This window comes from Harpia harpyja, chromosome 3 (assembly GCF_026419915.1).
Source record: "Harpia harpyja isolate bHarHar1 chromosome 3, bHarHar1 primary haplotype, whole genome shotgun sequence".
Lineage (NCBI taxonomy): Eukaryota > Metazoa > Chordata > Aves > Accipitriformes > Accipitridae > Harpia > Harpia harpyja.
The window spans coordinates 20,075,807-20,099,791 of NC_068942.1; the positions used below are offsets into that span (position 1 = coordinate 20,075,807).

Consider the following 23,985-nt stretch of genomic DNA (forward strand, 5'->3'; position numbering starts at 1 on the left):
CCATACCAAAATGGTTTGTAGACTCTAATTCAATAATTTCTGTGGTTGTGCATGATTAAGAAACTATTTATTTTTAATAAAGCATTAAAGTGGTGTGGGGAAATGGGAAGAAAAAGAAATCCGTTGGAGTGGCCCACCATGCATATGGCTAAGAGTGCTCTTTCGTTATACCTTCCCATGGAGGATCTTTTAGAAGAAGGTGGGAATTTTCATACTGATTATATCTCTGATCCATGTAGACAAGTGAATTTTATATACTTTACTGTTGTTAGTTTTCTAGATATTTTTATTATGCACCTGCATGTTCGGCTCCTGTTTCTCTTGCACACCAGGGCAGTGTCAATGAGCTCCAATCTAATTATGTGTTTCGTGGTGAAGTATTTATCAGATTTGAATTCTCCCTCAATCAGCATAATTCAATCACCCCTTGTTCTTTTGTTATGAGAAATGAAATATGGAACACTTGATCAATCTGTGGTTTGCCCTGCATTGTCAAAAGGATACTGGTACCAACTAATTTACTCAGGATGCCTTATGCTATGCTTCAGAGTGGTTTACAGTATTTTCTCTGAAAAGCTTTTGCATCCATAATTCATCAGATTTTTGATATATGGTAGAGTCACCTCCATGGCATACAGAAGTACCTTTTTCGTAATGCAGAGGAATTCTCTAAATTTGGCCAACCTGCAGAGTGGCCTGTTTTCTTTTACTTGAAAGTGTTAGGTGCCAAAGTCTGGGACCGCCGTGAAGTCCTGCCACCACTGGTGCGGCATGCAGGGCACTAGGAAAAGAAGAAAGCTGTTGGAGCAGCTGTGCTGACAAATGAAGGGCAGAATGGGGGAGATTATAGGCAGATGAGACCACCCCATCACAGCTTTCCTGCCAATTCTTTGTCATGGTTTTTCAGCAGTAATAACCTGTGTTAAAATTGCTGAATATTTCAATTTCCAGCTCTGCTCTGATGATTTGGAATAGTTGTGCGGGACAGAAGTTTGTTTGTTTGTTTGTTTTTTTTTTAAAAATAGAAAGACCAAAACCAAAGGAATGACAAAACCTCACGTGGACAGAAAGTTCAATGAGCTTCACAGTCAAGCCTTTGAATGTTAGGAAATAGCAGAGTTCTAGTTGCCAGGTTCATATACATTATGATACATTCCTTAATTAAATGGATAAGTACCTTTCCCTAATTCATACACACAGGAGCACATACCTTTCCCTGCACAGGAGAGTAATGGTATGGTTGTAAGGGTGATTGTAGGTATGGCATCAGCTTCCTTTCAAAGTGATGAACTTTGTAATCTAGCTAAAGTTGCCAGCCTTTGCTTCATACTTGCTTCCTCAGCAGACTTTCTCTGTTCATGACTTTTTCAGATTACTAATAAATATATTAAACAGTCTGTTACATAAATTGAATAGTCAGTTGGCCTTTGCCAAGATGAAAACTGACCATTTATTCTGCCTGTCCAGTCTCTTAATCACGTTTGATCCATAACAGTAAGTAGCCTTTTCCATATAAAAGTACTTACTGCCTAGTTTTATTTTTTAAAAAATAAATTACTGTGGAAGACTGTAACAGAAGCCTTTTGGCAGTCTGAATCGATTATGTCAGTGTGGTGCCTCTCCTGTCCCCCACTCCTTTTTAAGCACTCTTTCATTAAAATGATCAAAAGAGAGGCAGATGCAGCCACAATGTGAATGCAGGGGATGTGCAGCCTTCTGAGTAGCACTGCCATGTGTGGCCAAGGTGGGCGTGCTGAACAGTGCTGTGCTAAGGGGTAGGACTCCGAGAAGTTTGCGGGAAATTACCCTATTTGGGTGTTAAAGGTTGACATGGGGTTTTTTAATAGCCATTCAGACCCTCCATATTGAGAAACGTCAGAAATCTTGGATATGTTGCATCAGGGTTTGGTGATTTATTTCACCTTAATTATGAATATATCCCCAGAGCTTTTCTTTTAGTACCTCTATTTCTGCAGGCATTTCATTTTGGTAACTGAAAACAAGTGTTCCTGACTAGGTGCCTTTATTTTTTAAGTAGGTACAAACAAATCCATTAGCTTTTCAGCAGTCTCCCTGTCTTCCTTAGTTGCTCCTTGTATTTCCACATAATCAAGTGATTCTACTGAATTTTTTTTACCAGTTTTGTACTTGAATATACTTGAGGTTTTTTGCCATTATCTCATTTATTTCTTCTATATCTTATTTGCTGTTAGAAATCTGTTTTTCCTAAGTAGCTCCCAAGACACTTATAATGTCTTTGTTTTGACTTTAAAATATCTGTAATTAGACTTATTTTATTGAAGTCTCCTGGTGTAAAGCTTCACGTTGTGGTGTCAATTCTTCACTTAATTCTGGGTGTTGAATTTGCTAGTATTGTAGTCTCTGTTATATTTTAAAAGGTGGCCAAGGTGAAAGGACCCTACGGGGCCCTAGACTAGAACGTGGATTTACAGTGAGCCCGCTGAAGGGCTGCGTGAGTGCTCTTGCTTTGTCGTATATGCATAAACCTGGGCAGAGTTGCAGCACAGCCTGTGTCAGGCAGGTCTTTCAGCAAATTGGGACTTGTTCCTAACTCCTGGCCTATATTTCAGTGAGATGAAAGGGATGATATTCAGAAAGAAAAATTGACATTTACTATCAGAAATAGATTCTAATAGTGAAATCGCTCAGACTACGTAATAGTCTCCCAAAGGAAAAGGCAAGCAGCCTCATTTTTCAGGTAATTTATGGCCAGCCTGGCCAAATTGCTCATTACACTACAGGGAATAATATTCCATTGGTGGAGGAACGGGCATGATTATTTAATGGGTACTTTTTGTTTCTACTTACTTTTCTTTTCTACTTTTTATGGATAAGCTATATGTAAATGTAGTCAAAATGCTTCTTTAAGTGATTTGCTTGTAAGGCAAAGCCTGGACAAACATGAAAATATTATCAGAGCTAGACATAGATGCAGCAAACAAAAGGAAGTGCTTTTGGGAACATCTGATGTTGTGATTTTATTTATAAAGTGCAAGAATGTTTCTTAAAAAATCTCCCTGTCTCTAGGAAAGCATTTGTGTACACCTACCGCCCCCCACCCCACCCCCCCCCCCGCAAAAAAACCCCAACCCCAAACCAGCAGCCAAACACTTGTTCAAAAATAATGCAGATTAAACCCTCCTAACTCAAAGTAAACCTTGACATTGGTCAGTTCATTCTTTTTGACCATGATCTAGAATCACTTGCAGACCATTACGTCAAATATGAGGTCACTTCGTTTTGCAGTTTTGAGCTCTATAAATGTAATTTCTATTGTGTTTGGTATAAAACAGTGGTAACATTATTCAGTGGAAGTATGTCTTTCAGGGATCAGTTACTTCCTAGATTCCCATTATGAATAGCCAATGACAGTGATTTACTGTAGGGAGTGAGGTGGTTCAGTGAAAACTTTCAAGTATTGCACATAGAAACTTTTCCCATGAAGGGCAATTAGCACATAACATTGATATTTTTGCCTGAGTTGCATGTGTTTCAGAAAGCAGCATGCTTATTAATATGACTAATAACACACACTGTTGGAGTACTATTGTGGGAAGGCTGAGGGTGTTAAATTCAAGTCTGCAGTTTGTGCTATCCACTGCATTTTTCTCCATGAATATTACTTAGAATACAGTTTTATGTTAATTGCTGTCACCATTAACTTGGCTTGGGATATTCTGCAAATTCAGAATTCAATGAATGAAAAGGTCGTGCTTACATTTCTGTGGGTTTTTTATTGCAGAGATACATTTAGCATTGTAAAATTTACAGTCTCTTTTTTAACACTTGATTGTATCCCTTCCCAACCTTCCCTCTCCCCCTTGAGTTCAAAGCCAGGTTTTTTTGCATCTTCACTATGTAACCAGCCATGCATAGTATCTCTTCCAGTTCCCTCACAGCTTTTTTCAGTTTGTGCTCTAATTTGAGGAAGAATGTCCTAAATCAGATACATGGTCTATTTGTCTACTGTTTACCATGGTGATTATACTAGAATAGCTTTTATTTGTCCATGAAAAAAAGTTTTCTTGACTGATGAGTAAAAAATTTTATTATAGTATTTTCATAGCCTGAAAAGTGGTTTGATAAATGTGCTGTAGAAAGCAGGAGAGAGCTCTTCTGTCTTGCCTATGAAGCTCCTGCTTTACCACTGTTAGTATTCTGTGTGCAAGGTTCACTACTGCTTCTATGAACTCTCAGGTTCTTCGGCTCTTTATACTTTTAGAACGAAATGAAATGCATGTTGTTTGCAGACCATATATGCATGTCAGTTTAAGTTCACAAGATTATCTGTGCACTGGTATTAACCTTTTCCAGAACTTGTATCCTTTTATATACTTTTATATTTTATAATACCTAGTGTAATATTTTCACTATCTTACTCTTAGTCTGTGAAATAAATTAATGAAATAATTAATGATCTTGAAAAAAAAATTGAATGTAGGAAGTTAATTCTTTTGACCCTAACATCAATTTTATAATTCTCTATTTATGCTTTTCTCATTTTCTTCTTGCTTTTTCTTTCAATTTCATATTCCTAGAAAATACATAATTAGAGTAGAAAAGCAATGGGGAGCAATTATCATAAGCAAGAAGCAAAATATAATTGTAGTGTCACTGTAGTAGAATCCAAGTTATGGTTCAAGAGACTACTTAAGAAACTGCTTCTCTTCCCATGGTTAAGATATTGCAGCACAGTGTACAGTGTTCCCTCACAGTTTAAGTGAACACAGGGTAAATACAGAATATTTATTATATTCTTCAGAGGACAGCAGCAGCAGCATGTGAATATGGGGTCATTTCTGTTGTGCCATGATGCTTTGTTTGTGCTCATGTCATCATGTGCAATAATGACATACTGGGATAATTTCTTTGCATAATGGAATATAAACTTTGTAAAATTATGTATAAAAGTTACCTTTATCTTCAAAGGCATATGTGAAAACTGTCCAAATAATGTTTGAAAATACAGTTATTGAACTTACAAAGATGTTGCTTCTGTTCTCGGGGCTGTTGTTCTTCCATGTTTGTAACTGATAAGTCATTTCTGCCTAAAATGTGCAAATGCATTCAGAGCGATTTTTAGAGACAGTAAAAAGCACTTATAGAGCATACCAGTGGAATTCTTTGTATATGCTTATCACACAAAAGGTATATTTTAAAATGAAGTGTAAAAACATTCAGACCATAACTAATATTAATCCCTATTATATAGTTATTTTAAATATGGGAGTTTGGAATGTGAGTGTGGTCACAGCAATTTTCCGAAAATTTTATCTGACTGTCCAATTTGTATTTTAAGCAGGTTGTTTTCCATTTTTGGCCTTAATAGTCCACTAATGCACATGCTGAGATGTTCTTAGCAATAAAGATATGGATGTGCAGAAGGGTCAGTAGCCCCACTGAGTGCCAGGATTGTTTTTTCTTTCAGTTTTGTTTCACATCTATTCCACTCTTGATACGTGTCTTCTCAGGATTGAAATCTTTTCACCAGCAACCTCTGCGAAGACTGCAAATGTCTTTCTGCAGCATATGAAGGATGAGGTTGTTAGATCAGATCCCAGCCTCATTGTAACTATTTGTTGCTGCTTCTGACTGTAAAATGGAAGTAGCCCATGCATCTTAATCCAGTTGTCTCATCAGTGGAATTGGTATTCCTGTTTAAACATATCTGCTAAGGTGAAATCCCTTCCATGCAGACACTAAGGGCATTTCAGGTATTGGTCCACCATTCAGATCAACCAGAAAAAACCCTGTCCGATCTGGAGAGAGTCCTTTCAGGTAGGAGAACAGACCCCACAGCAGGAGCTGCCCCTTGTCCTTTGTTGAAAGCAGTCAATTCCATCTACACCATCATTAGAAGTACAGACAGATACACACAGCTGTCAGGCTGAGTTTTGGAAGTTTCTGCAGTCATGGATGCACTCAAATACTTTACTGGTTATGCAATGTAACAACAAAGTCTTGTTACATCTCACAAAGTTTTGGTGGCAGGCTGTAGTACTTAGTGAGCTCTTTAAACACAAACTCATCTAGAGTCAAGCTTTTTGGTGATTGGAAGAGCTAGTGAAAGAAACAGGCACCAGTCAAGAATAAAACCAGAAATACAGAATCTAGTGATTCGACTTATGTGGAGTGATGAACTATTCTTCAACCATGATGTATGTCAAGATAAATTTTAGGATTGCCTAATATAGATACTGCAAGATCCTATTTGATAAATTGTCATCAGTTCTGGGATTTTGGTGAGCGTTCTTGTGGAAATTTAAGGAAGAAGTTACATGTTCTGTTTCAGAGGGGTAATGAATAACTGAAGCGTTGCTGTAGGCAGCTCTGCATGCCTCCCACTGCCTATAAAAAACCAGACAACTCAAGCCCATATGCCTGTTCATTGGTCATCATTTTCCTTTGACACATTCCACCTTTCCAATGCCATTTTCCTTACCTCTTTTCAGCCCTTCTACTGCACACATTGCATTTTTTCACTCCATACTCCCTGCTTTCCAAGCCTGTCCGACCTCTGTGCTGTTGCCTAGAGCTGCAAGTCTCAGTCTGTGTCCCTGCACGATATGCCACCGGTCTTGCAACAGAGCAAGCGCAGGAGCTGCTGCCTCGCACAGGAGCAAGTTACCGCGTTCAGCTAATCTGCAGTAACTTGCTCCTGTGAGAGGTGGCGGCTCCTGGCTCCACCCTGCTCCTTTATTTCTCTGCATGCTCCTTTCTGGAAACCTCCTTCCGTAGTCTGCACAGCAGCACTAGGATCTGTATAGCCAACTGGTTTGCGTATGAACTGGTCAGAAGTTACGTTTTCAGCTCCACAGTTTGCACGGCCCTGTTTGCTAGCCCGAGCGGACTTGCAAGGCAGCCCTTGGAGTCTGAAGGGGTCGGCGTTTGGGGTTCAGGTCAAGCTGAAGTGGTGTCCTCAAGGTGTACCTCCCAGCAAGATACAGAAGAAGTATTTGACGCCTGCTTTCTGCCTTCACAAAGTACTATGTAACGGCTGGAGCATTGGTGTGTCGGTGAGCTGTGCCTGAATCTTTGCTGAGAATATCTTGAAATACTCATCTTCATCTTAACAGACAGCTCTTAGTGAGTTACCGGGAACAGACCACGTGTGGAGAAGAGGAAATGATCAGGCTTCTTCGAAATGTGCTGCCCTTATAAAGGCCATAGCCAAGGGTCGCTCCACTTCCACTGTCCCAGCCCCCACAGCAAGGTCAGCTGTGCTGGGGGAGGGTGAGCTCTGCGGTAAGTCAATCTCTGCTGCTCCCGTAGCCCTAATCCACCGGTCTTCTCCAGCCCAGAGCTCTGCCCCAATGCTTTCCAACCCAGAGGGCTGCTTTGTCACTCCTTTATACCTCTCATCCCTCTTGTGTTCCACGTTCCCTGCCATCTCACGCTGCCTTATTCCAAGTTTCCTTTCACCCAAGCTCTTAATCCTGTCTTGTATTTATTTGCATTTACCCCCCTCACACCACAGTTTTTGGATCGCCGTGCCTGACTGTGCCCGTTCCTACAGTCAGCTTCCCCCACAAGCAGCAGTGCCTGGCTCCTGCAGCTCGGATTTTGAAAACATTGGGTACGTTTTACATCCCAGAAAAGGCCAAATCTAGGATTCTGAAGGCAGAAAATAGGGGATTTGGTAGTAACTGTACGGCAGCATTTTCTTGGTACTGGAAAGGCCTTTAATACCTTGACACTATATTGGCAAAAGTCAGGAATGGTTTGTCCTGACAATTTTTGGGTTTCTATGCTGTTTGCACGGAACACAAAAATACAGCCTGAATAGGCACATCGGGCTAGAATTCTGCTCGCTTGGGTGTATAGGTGTAGTGGGTTGACCCTGGCTGGATGCCAGGTGCCCACCAAAGCCGCTCTATCACTCCCCCTTCTTAACTGGACAGGGGGAAGAAAATATAACCAAAGGCTCGTGGGTCAAGATAAGGACAGTTTAATAAACTGAAAGCCAAGGTCGCGCGCGAAAGCAAAGAAAAACAAATGATATTATTCTCTACTTCCCATCAGCAGGCGATGTCTAGCCACTTCCTGGGAAGCAGGGCTTCAGTACGCGTAGTGGTTGCTCCTGAAGACAAAAAATGCCCCCCTTCCGTCTCCCTTTACTTAGCTTTTATATCTGAGCTGATGTCATATGGTATGGAATATCTGTTTGGTTAGTTTAGGTCAGCTGTCCTGGTTATGTCCCCTCCCGAGATCTCGCCCTGCCCCAGCCTGCCGTTGAGGGGGGGGCAAAGATGTTGGAGAGACAGCCTTGATGCTGTGCCAGCACTGCTCAGCAGTAGCCAAAACACTGGTGTGTTATCAACACCTTTCTAGCTACTGATGCAGAGCACAGTGCTATGAGGGCTGCTATGGGGAGTATTAACTCCATCTCAGCCAGACCCAATACAATAGGACAGGAGTGTGGGGAGTGTAATGTTATGTATGGACAGCACATCTTAAAGAACCGCTACTTCTTGGAGTGATGTTTCTTTCCTTCTACTTACAGAAAAAAATGGGAGTTGTGTTGATAATGTATTAAATGGAAGAGACTACAAATAAAATACTTGGCAATCTGTAAGCTAATATGATTAGTTGGGGCAACTTTGTATATTGCTACATATTTTCAAGTAAAAGTAAATATATGTATTGGAGTGCCAGTAGGTATTTGCATTTTTGACGATTGTTTCTCATAGTTTTAAGGTAATTATTTGAATGTGAAATTCAAAGATGATAATTGTGCTGTGAAACTGTCACCCATGTTTCAGAGGCTGGTATTGATTTTGGCCAATTACAGGTGATGTCCAGCTGTTAGCAGGGTTAGGTGTTGAGTACTGCTGATGGTGTTTTGAGAATAGAACTGTGCAAATGTGAAATTAGCTAAGAAATAGAAGACTGACATTTTAAAAGAGCACATTGGCATAGGGAAACATAGAAGTGCTTATAACCAAACCTGCCTACCATTGGAAGGTCTTCAAAGGCAAAGGGTAGTTAGTTGAGAGCATTAGGAAAGAATATTTGTATCAATTTGGACATGTTGAAGTTTATGGTATAAAGTTAATTGTAAGTACTTAAAAATGCAGCCTCGTGTTGTGGTAAAGAACTACAAGAATGGCTGTGTAGAATTTGAACTTTCTGATTGGTGAGGAGTACCTCTTAATGGTAATTTAGAGGTCAGTCGTGCTGAGTTCCTGTGGGTGAGATGGAGATTGGCATATACTCCTCTATCTCACCCCTCTCCTCAATGGCACACGTTTTTTTGATACGGCCACTGGTGGCTGCTGAGGGAGCAGAACCACTCTTGCAGTAGCTTGGCCTATCCAGAGCCTCAGCAGTGACTCTCACCACAGTCTGCTTACCTCTCCAGGCTCTTCTGTGTGAGCTCAGTCTCTGAAATATGGAGATAATGCTGATAAGAAAGACCCTGAAGTAAAAGAGTTTATGTTAGTCATGAGATTCAGAGTTTTTTAATTGCTCAGACCATTTAGCGGCGGAAAAACAAAGTGTTTCAGGACATTAAATTATGATCATATTGGGATGCTTATTTCAACCTCATTGAGTGCTTATATGGAAAACTGACTGGTTTTGCATGTTGGTGATATAATTTGAACTTCAGAACTTGAGAGGAATGTGAAAACTAGAGAAACAAAGAATGCAACGTTTTCTTTAAGCAAGGGAAAGTTACAAATAACTTTCTATTCCCTAAAAATTTTGCTGCTACTGCATTGAGTTAACATTGCCTTTTTGAAATGCCATGTGAATACAAATAAAAAATTATAAGTAAAATACTTTTCAGCCAAGGCAGTGAAAAGTGAATAAATAGTAATAAGCATGTACTGTGTCAATATCAATCTTGCTAAGGAAGCCAATACTTGCAGTTCATTTGCAGGTTTTGGGTGTACATCAGTGATAGCAAGTTAAACGGTGTAGGCAGCTGTGTGGTCTTCTGGAAAGACCAGTCTTAAGTTTCCCTAGGTGTTTGCTACTTCTAACTAAAGCCATCCTAAAGACTCAGACTTTTAATGGTCCTACATTTCTATCCAGGAAAGAAAACAATGTGAAGAATAACCACGTGGGAATAATCACACTGTATGTCTTCTCTATTTTTAGGTCTCTTACTAGAAATACAGCTGGTGGATTTTTTTTTTCTTTTCTGCCTTACAAAAATTATGTGCAGTTCTTTTTAAGAATACTTTTTTTGCTTTAAGGTGCCCTCTCTCAAATATGGTGACATACCCTGAATCCTTTTTTACAGATTCTCTTTTAACTTTTTTCACTAATTACTTCCCATATGTTTCTTTTCATTTAGAAAACCCTTAAATATTTTCCAAGTTTGCTTTATAGTCCTGGGAGAAGGTTTGATCAATATGCTGGCTTCTCCAACTCCAGACACCTGAGTTCTGAAAAAATTTGACTCGTTGTGACTGAAAATGAGTTTGATATGCTTATCCTGACTTCCATATACTGCAGAACCAGTGTGAAACAGTACAGTCTTCCCAATGGAGTCCAGCACACTGATGGGCAAAGGGAGGAAGCTACTTGCCTGTCTGTACTGTGACTGATTTGCTCTGATCCTTACTGGTCTTTCCTTCCTTTGGGTATTTCTGTCACTGCCCGTGAAATTTCTGTATACCATATCTAATTACAGAAGGATTTTTTGAAGACGATACACAGTTCGACACCACTTCTTATTTAACTGTTTTATATATGTGAATGTTTCGACTTTGTCATCTTGCTGAGTTCCACCAATTACCGCTGCTGGTGAACCAGTTTAAGGTCGTATATATCATATCATTGTCAGAACTGGGAAGAATCAAAATCATACTAAGATCTGTACATTCTGTGGGGTCAAAATGATTTACTGCCGTCTAAGTTCCTGCCTTCTTTTGTTTATGAAAACAGGCCTGGCGATGGTAAGAAATTAGTTGAAAATCACAGCTGGTTTATATATAGAAAAAAATATGTAACTCGGTATGAATTAAAAGTATATATATGCTTAAAAACATAAGACTGAGAGACACCTCAGTGTCAGACTTAAGCAGAATAATGCCTACATTCATGCTTATTTCTGGTTATTAAATTTAATTCATACATGAGGCCTTATTAGTAAAGGGAATGAGATGTAAAATTGAAGGAAAATATAAAATAGCAAACACTTAATGAAAACTTGGAGCTACTGAAGAGTATGATGGGTTTTGAACATCCATTTTAATCAAAACAGAAACTCTTTCAAGGGTTTGTCATCAGAAAGTTCTTATTATGGGGCACCTGTATTTCAGGGTAATGCTTTTGGAGCCTGTAGAGTGGAGGGAATGACTGCTCTGCTGCTGCTTAGGAAGAGGAACATGGTGATTGTCCAGTTTGAACAGTACAGTGCTCTCCTACCCGTTTTGCTGGCCAGTGATGTTCTTGTCTGCCTGTTCATAGCAGCGGCACCCTAATGCTCCTCTGGGATTTGGAGTTTGTGTAGTAATAACATTGACTTGCACAGTATCTGCAGAAATCAAACTAACTCATTTCCAGAAGTACCAGCAGTCATTTGAGTCAACTTATCCCACTGTCCCTCTGGATCTTGGTGCTGTATGCAGTGAGTTTATAAAGAGTTGAAGAGAACAGCAGGCACAAACTGCATCTGGGGCTCTTATGTTGGAAGCCATTAGACAGTATTGCAGAGATTCTCTACTTGTATGATGTCATTTTTGTATTACTTGTGCATACTTTTATTTGCTGTAATCTGTTTTAACTCTTAGGCCTGCTGCTGTGAATGTGTGTTTACTAGTCTTTTCTCTTGCTGTCCCTTTGTCTCTAATGGTCTTTTAATAAATAGAAAAGGCACATACCTGCCGTTCTTCCATGTTACTGAGTGACATCCATCACAAAGAAGCCTGTGCGATGATTTTGTTGAAGAGCTGCTTGCACCATAAACAGAAATTACCAGTGTGCATCCATCTTTAATGCACATCTTTCCTTTTTTGTAGTAGTTAAATAGAATTGTGTAATCAGATTTGCAAAGGTAGCTCTTGCTATTGTAATGAAGCTTGTTACCCTGCTAGGGTTCAGTAACAACTACTGGACATGCAAAAAAAACCTTATGGATGTAAAGTGATATCTCAAAAGATTTTTTTCATTTTTTTTAGGCTACTCACCCAGAATGTTGGTCTTCTTTATGTTGGAAACTTTGACAGACCTTTTGCACAAATTAAGGTACGATCAATAAGCTGGGGGGGACGTGGCTATTTAAATTATTTCACTTCTGTATGATTTAAGTCTTGATTCAGAGAACTTCAAGTTATCAGTACAGCGTCAGGAAAAAGAATGGGAAATAGTGCTACTGTGGTGATACCATATTCTGGGTTTGCTCCTAGTTACATCTGTGTACTTAACTTGTCAAAGAAGTTTAGTTTTTCCTATCATCCTTTGATTAATTTGGACTCTGGTTTAATTATCAGAAGGAAGATTTTCTTTTTAGGTTACCTTGTCAGTGACATTTCAAAACAAAGCCACTTTTGGAACTCTGTAATTCTTTAAGTGATCCTTGACACGGAAGACACTGCAGTAAAAAGCACAGATTGTTTTCCCAGTATTATTAGATTTATTATGAAAGACTCATACAATTGGTGGAAAACGATTTGTCTTTTATGACTTATTGTTTCTTTTCTTTCAGTTGAACTGTAATAGTTTCATGTTTCTAATTGCCAGTTGCTAATTAGTTATTGTCATGTTACTTGCAAACAAAAATGTTTTGCAAGAATATATAGACTGATTTTGATGAGTTTCACTGGGATTTTTCATAGGACAAAGAGGGGGAGGCATTAACATGTCAGCCATTACACTGGGATGTGGAAATGTGGTATCTGTTTTAGAATGCTGAAATGTTTCCATGTCCCAGATGATACCTGTAATTACTACATATTCTGCACTCTTGGCAGCATTGTTCCCTCCATCGTGTGCACACGCTTGTGCCTCTCAGAATTTTAAAAGCCTTGGTTTTGTTTTACATCAAAATGAAACTTAATTTCTAAAACTCAGATGTGTTCCTTTGCCATCCCTAATTACATTACTAAAGAACAGTATGCCCAACCATATCTAGCAAATACTTGCTTTTTGTAGCTTAAACCTTAGTACTGTTTTAAAATTATGTTAAAATAACAGATGCATGCTTTTCCTCTTCCCTCTTCCTTTTCTCTCTCTCCCCAGTTCCTATATGTGTATTATTCAGTTTGGCTAATAATCAAACAATTTAAATGTGTCTTACATGAAATGTCTTGCCAGAAGTTTTATCACAAATAAGCTTGTATGTTTTTGGTGATAACTCTTCAGAATAGCGCTTGTTTAAGTGCTTTATAGAAGTTCTCACACACTGTTCTCCCCTTCCAGTCAAGGCCCTGTTCCCACCCTCACCTGCCCCATCCACTTCTAATAATAAGCAGCAAAATGGGGAGGTTTTCCCCATGGCTGGGAAGTGTTTGTAAGTTCACTGAGAGAGAAGAGGCATATGCTGCACTTGTTTCCAGCCGCTTGCGATCAGCAGTGGTACTTCTCCCATCACTTGCGGCCAGGGAGACGTCCTTCTGCTCACAGGACAGCTGCAAAGCAGACACTGCAGGATCAAACTGCAAGACTGAGTATCATATCGCTAGCAAATGCTTAGGGAAAGAGTGCAAAACCAGGATAAATACAAAGTACGCAGCCAGTTTCCTGCAATTTGCATGCAGGGCCTTCTCTGCTGGAAGTTGTATCTGCATCCTGGTGCTTAATAGACTCAGTTGGACATTTCTCCCTGAACGTGCCTAAGGGATTTTCCACTAAATTTTCAACATACAGAGCCATACTATCACTGTGAGTTAAGGTAGTATTTTATTTCTTTTAAACCTGTTGCCTGATAATTCATTTTGGTTCAACCTAGGCCTTATGTCAGGAGAAATGGTAAGCAGTCATTCTCTATTCCTGACTTTATCTTCTCTTCCATATTACCCCAATCTTGCATCTTCTAGGCTACAAAAACTATCTATTTAATTACTCCCTGCATCCAACCATTCGGTATCTCCAATCAACACCATTTCTGTTCTTTGTACCCTTCTGTATTTCTACTATTGCCTTTTTTAAGGTAGGAAATGGCACAATATTCAACATATGAGCACAATAACATTTTCTGTTCTGTTTGCTGTTCTTACCTTATATATGGTACAATGCTTGATAAGTATCTGACATACGTTTAATTTGAGTAGGTTGTTGTTAGACTTTCTGGTAATATATCGCTGGTGTAGTCTCATCCTAAATGTTGTGTTTGCCACAGAAGAGGTAATGTGGATATTCAAAATAACTTTCAGTTACTACCTGGAAAGAACAAAGCTTATTATCCACTAAATTACTGTAGATTACATAGACATGTTTGAATAATCCTGAAATGATAAGCTAATTTGTCTCAGGATCATCTTTTCTGTGGCTTGTATTATTAGCTGCAATTGGGAAATGGCGTGCAGTTAACAAAAACAATACGCTTTTTTAATTGAGGCTCCTATCTGATTGCTTGGAGGTTCTAGAAAGATGTTGACTGCATGACAGCAGGAGGAATTGGTATAGAGTGATGGGGTTACACCCTCTTAGAGATCTTCAGCTCCAAAAATGGGGAGTAATAATTCACCTTAAGAGTTGGTGCTGCAAAAAGAAATGTATGTACTCTGGACATATACAGTGGTCTTTTGTAACTGTTGATACAAGTTTCTGTCATTCTTCCCCCAGCAGTTCTTCAGGTCTTTCCTACACAGTTGCTAATGATTCCAGCAGTTAAAAGACCTGGGAACCACACTTGGTCCTGGAATAAGGCAGAGTCTTTGTAACCTTTTAGTTCAGATGGGCTTTTGCTCACAGTGTGATGGATTGGTCTCTCTCATTATATAAATTACCCACTCACATTCATTTGCGAACACCCCAAGTATTATGTATTCTATTAAGATATGGCATTTCTTGCCAAACATGTGCATTAAGGAATGCCCCAAACCACTACACTCCTCTGTCGGTGTGGATTTATTACTCAAAGTGAACCATTATACAGCAGTACTTCCAATGCATTTTAGTGCACTTTCAGTTGGACAAATAGGAATGTTACCAAGGCCTTTGAAATATTCGTAGTAAACATATAAACTGCCATGCTAGTACTCATAAATTCATGTTTCAATTTGTGTGCATTTACAAAACTGCAAAGAGAGAAACTCCTTGTCAAAGTATCCCTTCCCAAAAGCAAACAAGCTTGATTTTCCAGAACTGTGCAGGAGATAATTGCACCAGTGTCTTTGATGATGAAGACTGTAGATGGCAAGTCTGGGAAGAGATTTTGAAATACTATCGTCTCTTCTAGGATGATTTTTCTGTGTCTGTCTTTCTCATATGCAATAATTCATTAATATTTATATATATTAATATTTATAATGTTTCTGAGACATAGATGAACTGGTAAGATTAACCAAAATTACCTGATTTTTTCTTCCTCCTGACTTGCTTTGAGTGGTATCAGCGGTAGTGCTTGATAGATGTTTGATCTCTGTACTTCATTATACGAAAGAAATGTGAAGCATTCACTCCTCAAGCTTTTGAATCCTGTATGTGGTAGCAGATAGATTAGAAGAAATGGAAAAAAGTATTTTCCTGGCTAGAGGGATCTGCCTAGAATTTTTGTTTTCCAGTAATGTGCCAGTTCATAGATACTGCAAGATTTTGTATGTTGCTACTTTGAACAGAGTTCATGATACAGAACTTTTAAGTTATCACATAGTGGATTTGTGTTTGGTTTTGATTGCTTTGTACTAGGGTAATGTTCAGTGAGTTTCAGTAAGTTTGATGGCTTATAAAAATGATGGCTATTTCAGTTAGCTGATGAGGGTACTAAATTAATTAATGATTTGAAAGTCAAATTCGCTGTGGCAATGAATTCTCATTTTATTTCCAGGGGACTGTTCTTTAAGGTTATATTGAAGGAATTGATTTCATAGAGGATAGTTCCTCTTAATAATTTTATTTTTTTTTTAATGAAATTATTCTAAATTATTGTTTAATTCTAGTGTCTGTTCAAAGGTGTTGTAGAACAGTTTCACCATAAATGCTTACTCTTTGTATCTTTTCCCACTTAAATAGCTATGTTAGTAGTAGTAGCTACTGTCGCATACTTCTGTGTTCATTCAAAGAACTTTGGAGCAATTCAGTAATTTGCAGCTTTCTTTGGATGTTAAGTGGTTGTCTTTATTAATATCTCTTGGAAACTGGATGAAACAAAAAAGGTTTCTGTAAGTGACAATTTTGATCAGCAAGGTAAAGTATTGACATCGGTTGGAATTAACTGGCAAACTTTCTTAAATCTATTTACGTTAAATATTGTTAGAATTCTTTTACTAACAATGAAGCTATTAACGCAAAATATTTGTCATAGAAATTTTGTGTTTATTAAAAGTAACTAAATCCATTGTCCCAACATACTTAATAGTCACCTGATGGAAGGGTATGTTACAGGGTTTTTAACCTGTTTACAGAACAGAAGTCTTCATAACATATATGACACGTTGTTTTTGAAATAGAGATTTGATCGATGTAGATTAGAATGAAAGCTTAGCTACACTAGATCCAGTAATTATAACTATAAAGAAAATGATACTGCTTAATCAATTTATTAGGACTGAAAGTTTTTGCAGTGCAGTTCCTAGTTGCTTCTGGGATTAGGGGAAGCTGTTCAGTACACTGTGTTCTCCATTATTAATCAGTAATGAAGCTTCTGGCAGTCTTTACTATTGAGCTAATGACTAGTTTCATTTTGGGCTCTTAACACATTAAATTACCATTTAAATAAAGATTAATTACTGCTGTTTTATTTTTAGTATTTTAAGAGTAGTTATTAAAAAGTTTCATAATAAATACTACTTTGTTCAAAATAGAATTGTTCAATTTAATAGAATATGAGGACAGTTACAGTGAAAAGAATATTTTGGAAATAGTGGTGTGTTCTTAGTATTTTGTTGCTATGGTAGGAGCCCAGCAGAAAGATTCTGAAAGTTTTAAGTTTGCTTCTGGGGGATTTGCTGCTGTAGTTACAGCAGTCTTGCTGTCAAGGACTAGCAAGGAATCAAGCTCTCTGCTCTGACCTGCAGCTCAGTAGCCGTTATCTGTGATTTTAGTAAACTTGAGAACAGTGGTGCTGATTGCTGGGACAGCTAAACATACTGCCTGCACTCCGGGAATGCAGTTTGCTTCTAAGCTATTATTTGCCCAACTGCCTCATTTTGCCTTGGCAAATACACTTTTAACTTAAAACACGATAAAGCGTAGTGGAGTTCTGCCAGCGAGAGGCCTTGCAGCGGGTAATCACCACAGAATACCTTCTCTGATCATATCACATCAAAACCAGTAGACCCTCCAGATACAAATCCGTCCACCTTTACTTGAAGATCCTCAGGCAACTTATCAGTGCCTCAGAGAATTTACTGTAATATTCCCAAGAGCTGAAACATCTTCAACACAGCTGCTTTACCTTTGTCCAGACACAGAGGCTGAACTGATGTCTGAGAACCAGGCCAGACCCCGTTCATGACTCCTTCAGCAATATCAAACATCTGTAGGTGATTACTGAAGTGATTGGCCACAATTTACCAAACAATCTTTTCCTGAAAGAAGAGGGAAAAGGAATGAATTGGTGAACTTGCTGCTTTCAAGAGCTTATTTCTTAAGCTAGGATAAGCTGCTGATTTCTCAACCGAAGCTGGCATGTTTTTCTTCCCGGAGTGACAATGACTTCTACTACCAATTAGCGATCCCAAAAGTGGGTGGGCTGCCACTGTCTAATCACAGAGGACAGATACGGAGCACCTTGTTAGGGTACAGCTCTTCAGACTACTCTGAATTTAGGAGGAGAATTAGTCCAACTTTCCCCATACACGCAGTAGCTGTCCTGACAGAGCTCCACAACAACCACCATGTGGTTTGTACAGTCTCTTGGCAAAACACGTGGGAAAGTTTTCCCTCTGTGCCTGTTGACAGCCAGTAAGAGAATGTTGGTGCCCTAGTTATTTGATGCTTTGCTTACTGGACTTTCATACATATTGCCAGAGGGTTTTGTGTTCACTGCCACAGCAGAAAAGGATTTCTTGTTTATCATGGTGAAGTCATAATCTGACTTTTGTTTCTGTTCCCTGTCTCCCCTTCTTATTATTTTGTGCTGTTAGTGTATTTTATGTGATGCGAAATGCCATAGAATAAAACATAAGGATATCATGCCTTCAGCTTGAAGAAGACAACAAACACAGCCCTAGAATCTCTGGAGTGAGACATTCCTGAGAAAAAGGAAATACAGATTTATCTGTAGGTGGTTGATTCTGGTTGTTCACGTTGAAGACAAATGATTTCAAACCGAAAGAGACACCACTGGGTTGAATAGACGCCTGGCAAATTAAAGAAAAATAGTGGTAACTTCCTTGGCTAGCTTAGCAAGGTAGTGTCAGAGAAGGATTATTTCATCTTCATATTAGCAGAGTTAACACAGGTGGTGAGGGGAGGAAGAAGAGGAGAAGATTATTTTAAAGTAGGAAAGTAATGATAGGAGAACAAATGGGATATGCTGGACAGAAATAATTTTATTCTGAAAGCTGAAGAATACTTTTGAGAGCTACAGATCTGGATCCAACTTCCACTAGGAACAAACACCTTTACAACGTTGAGAAGGAATGTGATAGTTATATGATTTGATGACTGTGAAAGAAGAAGATAAACTCAGATAATCTGAGTCCATACATTTCATTAAACACAGTCACTCTGAATTAAAACACACAAACTGAGGATAAAGCTGTATAATATTCCACCTCTTCTGAAGTTCAAACTATATCTTTAGGATAAAGTAATTGACATTAATAATCTATATTTATTTTTGTTAACAGTCTCCAAACAGAACTGGTGAGTGACTCTTAATGTTTTGTAGAGTTTTGCGGGATGTTACATTAAGATTTTCACATCCTCTTGCTGGGTGTGGAAGCTGCACTGGGCATTGCTGGAATTGCTAGTATTGGGCTGTTGAGAAGCTGCATAAAGGAATCCTTCTCTTCCTTTTTCTTATTCTGTTTGTCTTTTGTTGAAACCACCTATATTTGTGTGTCATGCAGAAGTCAACACATGGACAGTTTTAGCACCAACACTTAAAAAGTGGGGCTGATTGCCAGGTAATCTTTCAAAATAAATTTCTCAATGAAGTGGGAATTTAAGCTTTGTTCCTAATGTTTATTGTTACAAGATGATGATGTACAGTCTTCTCATGGGAAGTCTTACAGTGCTGAGATGATGTCTTCTCGTGCCTGAACCTGTCCTCCTTTTCCACTCATTCCTTTCTTCTGCACTGATTTCACATAAAGGACTGAGTCAAATTCAACATCTTAGTTTTTATCTTCAGGGTGCTCGCATGGCCTGGGATATATGGCAAGTTACCTGGCATAGGGTTATGGGCTGTGTTTGCCTTCTTCAGGAATGCAGGAAGGTTTTATATTAAAAGTAAAGTTAATTCTCAGCAGTGAGAGGGTTTTCAGGAGGGCAGCCTAGGACTTGAAGTGAACCTGATGGAACCTGGAGTAGTTACACATCTCATAATCTCCCGTCCCAAGTTCAAAGTGCTTTTCTTTGACTTTGTGTCCTAAACAATAATCTGAACATACTCAAAAACAAAATTCTGAATTTGTGACAGCAGTAAGAGAAACTCTGAGAGGTAAAAAACTGCCCTACCCACACAGGTTGTATCTTCTAAAGAAGATGAGGGAGGTGCTAGAGAGAATTTACTGAACAAACTGCATGTTAGAAAATGTTGTAAGGTGCTAGCAAGAAATGAACCACTGCTCATTCCCAAGTTACATGTTTGCTAAAGGTCACAAATTTAGCTCATTTTGAAAATAGGATACTTTTGAACCATTATTTCGAGAATTAATAAGGAAAGAAAAAAAACATATGGCTTAATTGTTTATCCCTTGACTTCCTTTCATTTCTCTACATCTTAAAGTTCTTTGTTGCAGCTTTTCTCAAAAGCAATTGCTAACTTTTAAGGGCAGGGGGTCCTGACTGCCTGTGTGTTTGTATAGTCCCTGGAATATTAGAGCCCTCAGTCCTGCCTGGGAATGTTAGATATGAACAGTATAAATGAATAGTAATATATTTTATGTGTGCGTTTATATTACACTAAATGCCAGCATACAGTGGGCATATTTACTCTCTATAGACACATTGAGGGGAAAAAAATACTTTAAAAAAAAGTAAAATCTAGCCTTGGAACTGGTGATGTAAACAGAAAAAGAATAACAACTAGAAAATCTGCATAAGCACTGCAAAAACTGAAGCAGTGATTTTGTATGCTGTCACAATTGCTGCCCCTAAGAACAAAATGTTAATGAGCTATAATTTATAAATTCGCTCTGTTCTGATGGATCAGATAGTCCCCATTTTGCTTTTTGTCGTGATTCTGCCTATGAATGCAGTTAAAAAATTTGTTCTTTGTAAAGCATGTGGTGTTCCATAGAAGTCCACAGAATTAGGAAGATCACCTCTGCAGTTTGCTGTTGTTGCTGCCAATAAGATAGAATAATTGGTGCTTGGTTTTGGACTATGATTTGGGGGGGGGGGGGGGGGGGCAGCTTTTGTTATTTCAGCTCCTAGTAGTTTTTTTTGAAAATCAATCCAAGTTTGTTCTTGCTAAGCATAGGGTAAATTAAGCCTTCTGGAAAGGTTAAAATAACAGCTAATTGATTGTAGATCTTAATTTATTAGGGTTTTTTTTTAGTTTTCTATTTACTTCTGTATTAACTGTTAAAGAAAAAAAATCTTCAAATGCTTTTAATGAGTATTGTAAAAATGAACAGATTGCAGTTTTTTAAGCCTTCCATTTCCTGGGCTTTGGAATACAAATACATCCTAGCAATAGAAAATCAGTATGATAATACCTCATTTCTCAAAAAGCTTAGAAAAACAAGTGCTGACAAAGGAACCTCATGAAGTCCAAGAGAAGCAAATGTAGGATTGTGCATCAGGGACAGAGGAAGCTGGAGCCTTAACTGGCTGTGCAGCAGCTCTGCAGAAAAGCACCTGAGGGTCCCGGTGGCCACAAGCTGAACGTGAGCCAGCCATGTGCCCTTGCACTGGTAAAGGCCAACCGTACCCTGGGTTGTGTTAGCTAGAGCATAGCCAGCAGCTCAAGGAAAGTCGCTGTTCTCTGCTCCGGCATTTGTGAGACACGTCTGGAGTAACCGTACACTGTTCTGCACTCCCTGGCGCAAGAGAAGTCACCTTGCTGGAGCGATTCCTGCGGGGGTCATTGACAAAGGGTAGAGCATGTGGCCTGTGAGAAAAGGTTAAAGAAATTGTGTTTGTTTAGAAGAGAAGGGAAGAGGGGGGGACTAATTGCAATCTTCCATCACCTGAAGTGAGATGGCAGAAAAAAGGGAGCCAGATGCTTCTCAGAGATGCTCGGGGAGGGAGAAGAGGGAAAATTCCAGTTGGACGTGAGGAAAAAATTTTCATGGTGAGGTTGGTTGGGCACAGCAGCAGGTTGCCCGGAGAGGCTGTAAAATCTCTGTCTGTGGGGATTTTCAAAGTTTAACTGGAAAAGGCCCTGAGCAACCTGACTCACCTTTGAAGTTAACCCAGCCTAGAGCAGGAGGTTGCATTGGGTGATGGCTGGACGTCCCTTCTAACCTGAATTTTTCAGGTTCTGTGACATTCTAGAGTATAAACAGTCACTACTGTGAAATATAACTAGTTCTTAAGGATATATAAAACTGCATCATTTATTGTGTTTATTGGGAAATTGTACAGTTGGATGTTTCTGAGCCTCAGCTGTTACTGATTGAATAGAGCTTAATTTCAGTCCATAATATTAACATACAGTATATCAGTCAGTTTTTCCTCCTTAATCTTTTCCTATGGCTGTGACCATAACTTACAGTATACAAGGCTTTCGATACTTTCATTCTTAGTATCTTGGGTTTTTCTTGTTAAATGTTTACCTTTGTAAGTGGCTGGTTTTCTCATAATGTCAAAAATATGGAAAGATCCATCTTTTTTTCCATTAAGAGGTAGAATTGCATTCCCTTCCAGAGATCGTATGGTCCTCTTTCAAAGAACATGCTGTGTTTTCTTCACTAAAATGTTTGTTTAGTAGAAGAAAGTTTGTTGTTTTTTTTTTCCTTTGAAGTCATTCTGCAGCTATTTTCACATAATGAGCCAGTATGGATTTTTTAATGGAGTGTGTGGTTATGTTGAGAATAAAGCGTCTGTGGCTTAAACTAAAAATCTGTGAGCATAACTGGAACTGAGAAGCCAGTGTTCTCAGGAATGTCTCTAAAAGTTAAGAGGTTTATAGATTATTCAGAGCCATATAAGTAATTTAAAAAGAATGATAGCAAAGAAGAAAAGAAATTGGAAGTGGCAGCACTGGCTAGATTAGTAGCAAAGCTCAAGAGTAACAGGCTGGAGAAAGAGCAGCCAGTGGGTAGGTGTTGGATGTAAACACACGGAGGAAACTTTGTAATGTGTGAAATGGGGTGTAACTGTTGTGCATAATGGATATTAGTAAGGGAAGACAAATGTGTAAGAGCGTACAACACGGGACACCCAAGCACTGCAGAAACAAAACTTGTGTGTGTGCTGGGAAGACGTGGTCATGCTATCTAACATTGATACCTTCCCTTCTCCTCCAGTCTTGTCTGCGGCCCCTGTTCCAGCAGCGACACTGACCTGCAGTGACTCTTAGGAAAAGCCTCCAAAATTAATCCCCAAGACCATTCGTATTTTCTTCTTCAGTTCCTTTGGTTGGAGTAATTTTGTCCTAATACCTATGAGATTAAGCCAACCAGCAGTTTTTTATCGCGTTAGGGATGGTTGATTTGGAGTTTCCTGTTTCATTGCCTTTGATAAATAATGAGATTTGAAACCAGCAGTAGCTAATATATGTGCCATCAGACTTTAGTTTTCATGATTTTCTTTTTTTGTCTCAACATTCCTTCTTGAATTCATTTGCTTTCTTACCTTCCTGGTAATTTTCCAAATATTTACTGTTGACCCCATACAGATACTATTCTGAGAAGTATAGTCATACAGAAAACTGGATTTTCAAAGTAATAAGCAGATTGTGCTTAGAGTAGCTTTCCTATGCCCAGTGGTATCAAAACATACTATGATAAATGTGAGCATTAGGACATGTAGATTATGTCTCATTAAATAACACATTAACAGATAGTTTATTTTCCGTGTTGAAGAGACAGCAAAACAAAAGGGTTAAGCTGTGTCTCTGAACCGTAAAGTTATTGCTCACTATCAACTAAAAATTGCTGAGAAAGATACTGGGAATGAGAGGTTTGTTTTAGCAATAAATGAGCATAGATATTGCAGATATTTCTCATCTGCATTGCATTGAGCCCTCATACTTGTCATGGTGGAATAACTGATCAGGTCATTGTAAAACAGCCAGATTTCTTGTGCTATAGTGCAAGTTGTGTTTTGCTATTGTCCTCGTCCTCTTTGTCACATTGTTCTTTCCCAGGCTTCAGTGTTTGAGAGTGTTCTGGCTCCCGTACGTGGGTGATTTGGGGCTGGCACCGTCTTTTGTTTTGCTTTCTTATGTTTTAGAAAAATCCTCTTGCAGAAGAGGATGATTTGTCCATGATGATTTTAAGCTCTTGAACATGGTAATTTGTTGCTGCTGCAGCTGTTCCCATGTTATAACTGCATTGTCAAACCTGGTTTGGGTGTGCCTCTGCACATAGAGAGCGTAATTTGTTCTGAGTAATTGAGGATACCTTGATAACAACAGCTGTTTATGGAGCCAGCTCCTGTGCTTGACTGAGTTGCAGCAGGGACTGTTTTTTCCTTTGATATAGACAACCCCACGCTTAGTTTCCATAAATGCAATTGCATTTGCATTTTCTTTTGACTAGAATACAATACTCAAACGGTATAGCAGCG

The 23,985-nt window shown here is 38.9% G+C and overlaps 1 protein-coding gene across 1 annotated transcript in view; it reads left to right on the forward strand.

Annotated features, from left to right (window-relative positions):
* Positions 1-23,985, forward strand: part of RNGTT (RNA guanylyltransferase and 5'-phosphatase) — a 189,062-nt gene that overhangs the window by 143,262 nt on the left and 21,815 nt on the right. Inside the window, exon 14 of the mRNA XM_052781537.1 lies at positions 12,153-12,219. Within this exon, the coding sequence (XP_052637497.1) occupies positions 12,153-12,219 (67 nt within the window). The remainder of the gene's footprint in view (positions 1-12,152; positions 12,220-23,985) is intronic.